We start from the raw sequence: 10,731 nt of genomic DNA, 5'->3' as shown, positions 1-10,731 counted from the left end.
GTATTCAACACAGCCATGTAATAATTGTTTATAATATTTTACATTATTAATCTGAATCTGCAAAGTAACTAAAGTTCTAAAATAAATGTAATGCAGTAAAAAGTACAATATTTGCCTCTGAGATGAAGTGTAGTAGAAGTATAAAGTACAGGTACCTTAAAATTTACTTAGAACTTAGTTACTTTCCACCACTATTTAGTTGTCACACAGAACTAAACCAGTGTACTCTTTAGAAATACACTTTAAAATACACTGTGTGTGTCTCTAGACAGGACTTAAATTACAGTATGGAAGGACCAACATGTGTGCTGAATAACAACAGATATTTGGGACTATAATTAATACCAGGCTATGCAGAAAAAAATATCACACATAAGCACTCTGAATTGCTAGAAGAATAAGCCAAGACAAATTGAAAACGCAGAGCTCGAGTTCCAGTCATATAAACGTGGGGATCTGAGCCAAAGTATACACGGGTGAAGTTTCGAAAGACGGTGTGCATCATAGCTAACGGCCAGATACACTCTGTGGAGCTGGAAGAGTCTAGTCCCATATTGTAGTAGTGACGCAAGGTTTCCAGCCCCCAAGGCCACATATGTAAGAGGTTAGGTACCCCGGTGAAATGACGGAGTCCAATCTAAAGACGGGAGAGAGAGAGACAGGACTGGATCCAAGCAGAAGAAGTTCAACCTGGAGACTGGGAACAGGGCCAGGAGATCAGGCCGATGGGAGAGATGGTTTTCCTCAATCGTCCTGAGAGAGAAACAAAGCAGGAGAAGTGTTTTTGCCTAAGACATCGACTGCTTTGTATACATTGTGAACAACAGATGAAGCCATGAGAGGGATTCTGCTGCCCACTTCCTGTTAAGGTCAAATCATATATAGCTTCTAGCTTGTTTTCCACATCCATTCAAGTGTCACTACAGGGCTTATATAATTGTCAAAATGCAAAGCAACCTATTTCTTTTATCTTTTTGTCTCATTGATGTTTTGTATACACAAAGCAAAGTAGCATAACTGGGTAGTCACACTTTAGAAGAAGTCTTCATATGTTCTGGTAGGAAGGGATCCAGATACTCTCCCGTCTTACAGAATCAAACAGCTGAAATGACAGCTCGTCTTCACCGGATTTTGCAAAGCCCCTTGCAGTTTTTTACGGTGTGTACTCGATGTGTAGAGTGTAGGGCTGGGACTAATCCACTTACTGTATCTCCCGGTTCAATACTATCACGATACTTGGGTGCCGATTCGATATGTATTGCGATTTTTAAGTATTGTGATTCAATATTGCGATTTTTTTGCGATTTTTGTTAACTTTTTTAACACTATAGACCATGGGAAAAAGTTGAATCCTACACTTCTTGGACTTTTACTTTGGAAAATATCTAAATTAATACATTAATATGTTTGATTTTCAGCATGTATGTAGTGAGAGAAGTCCTGAAGTCAAATATATCAGTCATTACTTATTCATTTTTTTCCAGCAACCCAAAAATCAAAGAATAAAGACATTTCCCTCACAAATTAGTGATATTTTCTTTTTAATTTATAAGGGACATGTAATGTTTTATATGTATATCACTTCACGTTACTCAGACTACAACAATAAAAGTGGTAACTTCATTCTACCTCCGCATAGACTCAAATGAAGCAAATATATTGATTCTGGCTTTAAAAAATTGATTTCGAAATCGTAAAAAAAAAATCGTGATAAATTAGTGAATACATTTTTTTTTCCACCCCTAGTAGAGTGCTTAGGGAAATGTGAGCATCACAGGCTGTCTGTCCTGCAGATTGTTGAAGGGGAGTTCTACATTTCCTGAAAATGTCTCATCTCCTTGGAACTCAAACGCACATATGAGTAAATCCCAATGAAATGATGAATACTATTTTCAAATTTCCAATCCAGACTCCACCAGGGGTATTGGGTAATTTAGGTTTGATTAGCCCTGTACATAAGATCGGGTTCTCACCCATTCATCCTCCTCCGCTCCCTCTCCTTCTCCTCCGGGCTTCTGCGTGCTGACTGCGTCTGCTTTGTTGGCCATAACCTTGTCCGTCCACGACGCTCCGGCCTTTTCATCTCCAGCAAAGTTACACTTGGTCACGGTGCCGCCGTCCACTTTGGCTAAGGAGGCTGGAAGCACAGAAGTAAGTAGGTTTATTTGAGTGCTTCAGAAAAAAAAAACCCAGCAACAGACATAACAAGATATAAGAAGAAAAAAGTAAAAGAAAATCAATAAGATAAATAAAAACTAAACAAAGGCCCGTCTGAACAGGCCGGTGTTCACATATCTAATTTACATTCAATATTCATGACTAAATAAGCAACGGTCGAGTTTAGTTTGGAAAAAAAACAAACATCTATAGTTATTATTTATTAAGACTAACAGTAAAAACACAGCTAATCTGCCTTATCAGGACTGTGTGGTTGTGGTTTGATCATATTTGGTTGACAGTGGCCTGGAAACATAAGCAATCAGCCCCACAACTGTCATCCGATTCAAACCCAACAGTTAAATCTTTATTGGCTCACAGAAATATATGACCCCCACCTCTATACAGTGAGAAAAACACACATACAGCAATATTTTTGTCAGACAACCCAAACTGCTCTTTTGCTACCTTGTTCATACCTTAGGAGGACCCCATCTCTCACAGTAAGACGCTGATTGAGAAAACAGGTTTTCAGGGCCTTTAAGACCAAGAGGAAACAGTTACAAAGTTTAGGAGCCACAACCTCAAATCATACTATCCACCTTTGAAAAATGTGAGTTTCAGAGACTTTGTTTCCTGCATTCTGGTGGCTTTAAAAGAGTGAAAGTAACAAAATGATACACTGCAACAGCAGTTTTATGTTAAACTCCCAGGTAAGAAAACTGAATAATTCGCCCCTCTGGTGTGAACTAGGCGTGTAAATCTCTTAGTTCTCTCCATTTCTCTCTCCATGACGCGCATGGTTACGCTTCCCGTTGACCCTATTGCTGTATATACAGAGACAAATTAACCTTCGGTGAAGAAGGGAGGTTAAACGCGCTTCAACCGCCTCACAAGGAATAGTAGGCCTGTCCGGTGCTCACAGAGTAGGGCGATCTTGTAACAGGAGAGACTTCAGAGAGCAGGTCCAAAGCACACTTGAGCACACGGATTTAAGGCAGTAAACTTTATTTAAAGACTAACGTTTCGACGCCAACTGCGTCTTCATCAGAGTCAAACAGATCTGAGACTCACATCCACTTAAATAGCATCCGGTATTAACCGTTAACCGACAAGATTAGTGCGTCACAGGGCGCCCCATGTACCAAGGCTGAGTCCTTACCGCAGCAGCCCGGGGTTTGACTACGACCTGTGGCCCAATGCTGCATGTCATCCCCTCTTTCTCTCCCCCTTTAAGTACGATCTCTGTCACTATCAATAAAGGCATAAAAGCTCAAAAAAATAATCTAAAAAAAGAAAAAAAAGATTAGTGTGTCCTCAGTTCACCCTGTTTAATATTCTTAATGTGGGTTAACGGTTAATTATTAACATCCCTACCCCAAAAAGATTATAATATTATCAGTGTTGTTTTGCATGTAGTTGCCATATTTCTAACAGATCAACTTGATAATAAATGATCCGTTCCGATACTGAGATATCATATGGATATATGATGAACTTCTATGATGAACTAACTTGTCTATTTTTTCTTGCTCTCCTCGGGATTATAAAACTTCAAAATGCCCACCAAGTCATGATGAATGTTGATGTGTAAAAGTAGAGGCTGTGAACGGACCAAAGCGCTCCACTCCACTCACAACTACACGACTATTGAATATCAAAGGGCTGGATGACTCCTCTGGAACGCTGTTCATTCCCCCTCAGAGGTTACTTGTGAGACTGTGAAGGACCGGAAAAACAAAATTCTAATTTAATTTAATTCACTGCCCGCTGCTGTGCAGGTCAACACCAGGACAAGCTTGATCAATGTGAAAGACATGAAAAACCAAAAGGACCCTCTAGCTTTGGTAAAACAGGCCCATTTTATGAAGTCAGAAAACAAATTAAAGAGCTCTGATCAGATCTTGTACTGCATTTGTTTCCCCTAACAAAGATCCACTTCAGACTACTGGCTTTCAATGGGTAGCCTGGAGCTCAAGCAGGGTTCAGACAGAATTTCCTTTCCAGGCTTAATGTGAAATAAGGACATACTGGTGCACATGCACTGTTTTCTGTTTTCAATGGTAAATATGCGGAAGCAGCTCAGCAGTAAAAACAGCATGGTAATATATCAGACTCACATATGAAAGGACTGTTTCCTCTAGTCTTCAGCCGTACATCCTGTCCCGTTTCCAGCTCTGTTTCGTCCATCTCGGACTCTGGGTACCAGAAGGCCCAGGTCCCACTGGGTCGGTGCTTGTCAGTTATCTTCACCAGCTCAGCTTTGTTCACCGTCGCCGAGAGCTGCTCCTCAGTCAGACGGTCGGACTCCCCTTTAGCTTCCACCTCTGTGAGGACACAAAATGTGCATCAAAGCCAATGAAGTTATAAGGAATTAAGAGCCACAGTACAGTGGCCCTGAAAGCTCAGCACACTGCATCTTATAGGTAATGTTTGTAACTTCTTTGCGGGTCGGTGTCTAAGGCGCGCTCGCGTGTGGCTGCGCTCTTCCAACACAAACTACACGGAAGTACCAAAACCGCAAAGTTATATCTAGTGAAGCCCGTCTTGCAAAACAGTGTCGGTTCTTCCTGCTCCGGCCTCCCGAACACGGTCAGAAGACACAGGGGAGACCGTAGCTTTGGTCTCCAGGGCCGGAGTCTCTGCTGTACTCTGCTCCTCTGCCTGCCTGCTTGCCTTCACTCACACACCGCGCTCGTTCTCACTCGCTCTCTCACTCCTGCTCACGTGCATGCGTGCACACTACACACTACAGAAGAGTTAGTTTAGCTCTGAGAATATCTAGTGAATGTACAGTGGAAGTTTGTGCAAAAATAACTGCTGCAGCTTCTCCAGACCAACAGAGGTTTCCCGTGTCTTGTGAAGTTGCGAGTTACGTTATCGTCTCCGACCTAAACTCCGGTGTTTCCCCTGTTCCCTCTGGCCGCGGTCGGGAGGCTGAAGCAGGAAAAGCCAACACTAGGATCAGCAGTGATTCATGGAGAGACCTTCATCTGGTCAGCTAACATTACTGCCAAGCAGGTGAAATATAGAGTGATATTGTGGTTTTAGCTGACGTGTGTCGCCTCACTGTTTTGAGTGATGCTCGTTCATGTCTATGTAGAGCGAGCACAAGCGCGAGCAACAGGACGCTGACTTTCATTGACTTAACGGCCACCGGTGTTGCTGTTAACAAAACATTTCTGATTCTTACTTTGAGTCCCTTTAAGTCCCATTGGCTTGTTCGATGAACTTCAAAAATGTCTTCCATTGGAAGTGGGACTCAAAAACAGACAGTGCCAGGGGAGACTGTGAACCGACCACAGGCCTTACGATCGCTCGCTCAGCCGTTCCGACACAGCCCAGTTGCCGGACAGTTTCAAAGTGAATCTTAAACTGCAAATACATGGAACACAAAACACTCCACACTGAATAAAGTTTGGAGAGGAAAGGAAATATGCAAACATAAACTCAAATGTTTGTTGTTATCTACTCACTGAAGGAGGACATGAGGAAACCAGTGTTGACTTTTTTGGTGTCACTGAAGTTTGGCTCAATCTCCTTCCCGCTGGCATCGAACTTCCTCCGGTGGATGCGGCTGGGTTTGATGTACAGCACATAGAAACGGACCTGCCAATGACAGAAACACACATGTGGTTTATGTTTCTTCTGTCTGTGTTTAAGTTTAGTCTGTCCAAAATGTTAACATCAATAAGCATTTAGGCAAACTTCTGAATTCCTTTCTGAAACAACCAAGGAGGAGGAGATTGTTTCTTTTAAAGCATAAATGGAGCATTCAGTTTCTGTAAACGGCAGATGGTGAAAGACGTGTTTATACCGTTCAGGAAAAGATGGAGACTCAGAGAGAAGAAGACACAAGGTTTGGGGAACACTAAGACCCGGCTGGATTTAACTTATAGTACCTTTTGATTGTTGTCATCACTGATCGAATGTCTGGAAACATCCAGCAGCTTTCCTTCTAGGAGAACCCCCTGGCCACTGTGTGGAAGAAAATGATCAAATATTAAAATCATTCTACTTCCACTTGGAACTGTGCATTCGCACCCGATTCGACTGTTATCAGGCCATTAAATAGGCGTTATCAGTCGCTATAAGCACCATAGATGTGGGTCAATAGGGGCCTACTACGCCTACTATAAAAGCAACATGTTCTAACATTCTGTAAAACTGAATGAAATGTCACCTTTTGAACACAAACAAAAAGGCTTCTTTAGGTTTAGGCAACAAAACTACAACTTATTTAGGTCTAGGCAAAACAAATGATTAGTTAAGTTGAGGGAAATAGATTGTGTTTTGGGTTGAAATAACTATGAACACAAAGACAACTACACATTGTTGGGGAACTCGAGTCTCCTGGGTGAAAGCCCTGTGTTTTGTTCACACTGTCCATACTACAGCGCCTGACTTCCGCTTCTGCTCGCGTCATAATTACTACGGTCACTAGAGGTCGCTGTCATGTTCTTTTATAGCTTCTTTTGGTGATCTACCATGTGAATAGGTGATAAAGCCTACTAGTGGGTGTAGTAGGCCCCTACTGACCCACATCTATGGGGCTTATAGCGACTGATAACGCCTACTTAAAGCAGCAGTGGGTGGAAATGGAGCAAATATGATTATAAATACAGTTATTTTTATAAAACGGTCACTGTATCCTGACAGTAGTACATGAGAGAGGTAATCTGAAAAAAATCATGTGTCTCTGTGTCCTCTGGTGCTCCTAATGGATCAGCAAGATTTCACAGACCGGAGTAAAACAACCAGTCAGAGCTGATCTGAGGTCTGCTGTCCAGCTGCCGTCTATGAGAGCCGGTTGTCAATCACTCGCAAACTCCGACCAAACGGTCAAACTAGGCAGCTCTGATCAATTATGAATCAATATTCTGTTACTGTAATGCCTATTTCTCTCCTTACATGTTTTCAGAATCATCTTGTAGCTCACTGTTTAGCTGTAACATGAGAAAGTTTGTGACCCGGCAGCCATGTTGAGATCTGTAGGAGGAAATGCCAAGCACCGCCCCCCAGCCGGAGCACAGCCAGTAGGAACGCTCTCTCTCTCTGAAATGACCTGTGATTGGTCAAAGTCTCCCGCTAGATTTTCTAAAGTCTGAAAACAGAGCCATGAGGAGGTACAGAAGTCTAGTTTTCTCTCAGAGCACTTGAATTACAATATGCTGAAAGGTTATTATGGAATTTTTGCCCAATGATGCCAAAAATATACTGCCGACTAAAGCCTTAATAGCCTGACAACAGCCTCATAGACTGGCATTCGAGTGCTGGTTGTGCAACACCTTCAAATGTCTGTTCTCCTTTGAAGAGACCTGTATAATAGAGACCTGTATTAAAGAGACCTGTATAATAGAGACCTGTATAATAGAGACCTGTATAATAGAGACCTGTATTAAAGAGACCTGTATAATAGAGACCTGTATAATAGAGACCTGTATTAAAGAGACCTGTATAATAGAGACCTGTATTAAAGAGACCTGTATAATAGAGACCTGTATGATAGAGACCTGTATAATAGAGACCTGTATAATAGAGACCTGTATTAAAGAGACCTGTATTAAAGAGACCTGTATAATAGAGACCTGTATAATAGAGACCTGTATTAAAGAGACCTGTATAATAGAGACCTGTATAATAGAGACCTGTATAATAGAGACCTGTATGATAGAGACCTGTATAATAGAGACCTGTATAATAGAGACCTGTATAATAGAGACCTGTATAATAGAGACCTGTATGATAGAGACCTGTATGATAGAGACCTGTATGATAGAGACCTGTATAATAGAGACCTGTATAATAGAGACCTGTATGATAGAGACCTGTATGATAGAGACCTGTATAATAGAGACCTGTATGATAGAGACCTGTATGATAGAGACCTGTATGATAGAGACCTGTATGATAGAGACCTGTATGATAGAGACCTGTATGATAGAGACCTGTATAATAGAGACCTGTATAATAGAGACCTGTATGATAGAGACCTGTATGATAGAGACCTGTATGATAGAGACCTGTATGATAGAGACCTGTATAATAGAGACCTGTATAATAGAGACCTGTATTAAAGAGACCTGTATTAAAGAGACCTGTATAATAGAGACCTGTATAATAGAGACCTGTATTAAAGAGACCTGTATAATAGAGACCTGTATAATAGAGACCTGTATAATAGAGACCTGTATAATAGAGACCTGTATGATAGAGACCTGTATAATAGAGACCTGTATAATAGAGACCTGTATAATAGAGACCTGTATAATAGAGACCTGTATGATAGAGACCTGTATGATAGAGACCTGTATGATAGAGACCTGTATAATAGAGACCTGTATAATAGAGACCTGTATGATAGAGACCTGTATGATAGAGACCTGTATAATAGAGACCTGTATGATAGAGACCTGTATGATAGAGACCTGTATGATAGAGACCTGTATGATAGAGACCTGTATAATAGAGACCTGTATGATAGAGACCTGTATGATAGAGACCTGTATGATAGAGACCTGTATGATAGAGACCTGTATGATAGAGACCTGTATGATAGAGACCTGTATGATAGAGACCTGTATGATAGAGACCTGTATGATAGAGACCTGTATGATAGAGACCTGTATGATAGAGACCTGTATAATAGAGACCTGTATGATAGAGACCTGTATGATAGAGACCTGTATGATGGGGACCTACCAACCAGACTCCTTTAAAACAAACGGTCAGATATGACAAATTGAACATTTGAACACAGTTTATTTTTCATACACTTTCAACTATAAAACTATAAAGTGGTTGTTCGTCAATTGTAAACTTCAGTGAAGTGAAACGCAGCACGAGAGTGTATCACACTGAGACACTCTGAATGATGGTAAGCTGTCACTTCCTGCTTACAGTGACAGTAACTGAAGCTCCTACCTTTCATACGCAGAGGGAGACCACACGCGGTCAAACTTCTCATTGTGCACCGGTTTGTTCTGTAAAGACGTGTTGTGATAAATTCGGCTCATCTTTTATTATTAAACTCTATTAAACTTTTCCTCCTTCTCCGAGATTTTTCCTGTTTCCTGACTTCCTGTTTCTACACGTAGCAGCGTGAGAGAGGAGCGCTCGGTTTATCACACAGCACGAGCCGACGGGGGACTGACAGCTGAGCAAGAGATTGAGGAAATGTGTGCTGCATGCGGGGTCTAAAACAATCATAGTAAACATATAAACATTTATTATTAATGACGATAGGAAGACAAAATTGTCACCTTTTAAAGCTTCAGTAGGTAACATTTTTTTGCATCATTGGGCCATAATAACCTTTCAGCATATTGTAATTCAAGTGTTCTGAGAGATAACTAGACTTCTGCTCCTCCTCATGGCTCTGTTTCCAGGCTTTAGAAAATCTAGCCCGTGACGGGAGACTTTGACCAATCACAGGTCATTTCAGAGAGAGAGCGTTCCTATTGGCTGTTAATTCAAGGAAGGCAGCGGTCAATAGGATCATTCGAGATGAGTCAGGCCTGCGCAGAATCGATTGCCGTGCAATGCATGTCGGTTAGATCTGTGTCTGACTTGATCCCGACTTGCGGGCAACGATAACCTCGCGAGATTGAGGCGGCTGCAGTTTTTAGAGCCAGGCGCCGCAGTTGCTCTCCACCGACTGCAAGACCCAGGGCATGATGGGAAACGCCTGGCGCGCGCTGATCAAAGAGCTGATTCGCTCTTAGTTTTGACAGCAAACACCACATATTGTAGAAAGTCACAACTTTTTGTGTAATTGTAATATTTAATGTTAGATTTTATTAGTCTCATGTTGTGCAATGAAGGTTTCATCTGTTAACAAACATCTTGTGTGGTTGATAATACTAATTATTATAATAATGAAGGTTATCTATATATAACACTTATCAAAACAAGTGCTCATTTTGTGCTTTACAAGGCGAACATAAAAATAATAAAGAATAGAACCAAATGCCAGAAACACGCACATTTCCACAGATTTACAAACAAATATAAATAAATCCCAACGTGGTCTGAAAACTACAAGTGGCCTACAGATCGGATCTAACAGGAAGTAACTTTTTCTGTGACTTCCTGTAAATTCCGTGAAGGCTGCTCGAAACGGCTGGAAACTGTCCGACCTGACCGCAGCTTTTTGCCCCCGCCCCCGATCAAATGGTCAAACTAGGCAGCGCTGATCAAATATGAATTAATGTTCTGTTACTGTAATATCTATTTCTTGCGTAAAATGTTTTCGGAAACATCTTGTAGTGTACTTTTTAACTGTAAGTTTGTGAGTGATTGACAGCTGCTCAGAGACGGCAAGGCTCCAGATCAGCTCTGATTGGTTGTTTTCCTCCAGTCTGTGAAATCTTGCAGATGCCGTTAGGAGCACCGGAGGACACAGAGGCACATGATTTTTTTAAGATTACCTGTCTCATGCACTGCTGTCAGGATATAGTGACCATTTTATAAAAAAATATATCTTTTTTTTAATCATATTTGATCCATTTCTACCCACTGCTGCTATAAATCAAAAGGAAACAACAACCTCCACAGCAACACAAACTGTTTATA

The 10,731-nt window shown here is 41.2% G+C and overlaps 1 protein-coding gene across 1 annotated transcript; it reads right to left on the bottom strand.

The window, feature by feature from the left end:
• Nucleotides 1-602: 602 nt before the first annotated feature.
• Nucleotides 603-9,263, bottom strand: arpin (actin related protein 2/3 complex inhibitor). The gene is made up of 6 exons (XM_037768774.1): nucleotides 9,082-9,263; nucleotides 6,060-6,135; nucleotides 5,634-5,766; nucleotides 4,278-4,484; nucleotides 1,974-2,137; nucleotides 603-753 (listed from the first exon to the last, which is right to left on the bottom strand). Exons 1-6 carry the CDS (start codon nucleotides 9,171-9,173, stop codon nucleotides 745-747), a joined length of 681 nt encoding a protein of 226 aa, XP_037624702.1. The 5' UTR covers nucleotides 9,174-9,263; the 3' UTR covers nucleotides 603-744.
• Between the last annotated feature and the right edge of the window lie 1,468 nt (nucleotides 9,264-10,731).

This window comes from Sebastes umbrosus, chromosome 4 (genome assembly GCF_015220745.1).
Source record: "Sebastes umbrosus isolate fSebUmb1 chromosome 4, fSebUmb1.pri, whole genome shotgun sequence".
Taxonomy (NCBI): Eukaryota; Metazoa; Chordata; class Actinopteri; order Perciformes; family Sebastidae; genus Sebastes; species Sebastes umbrosus.
This window is presented reverse-complemented; position numbering and strand designations above follow the sequence as displayed.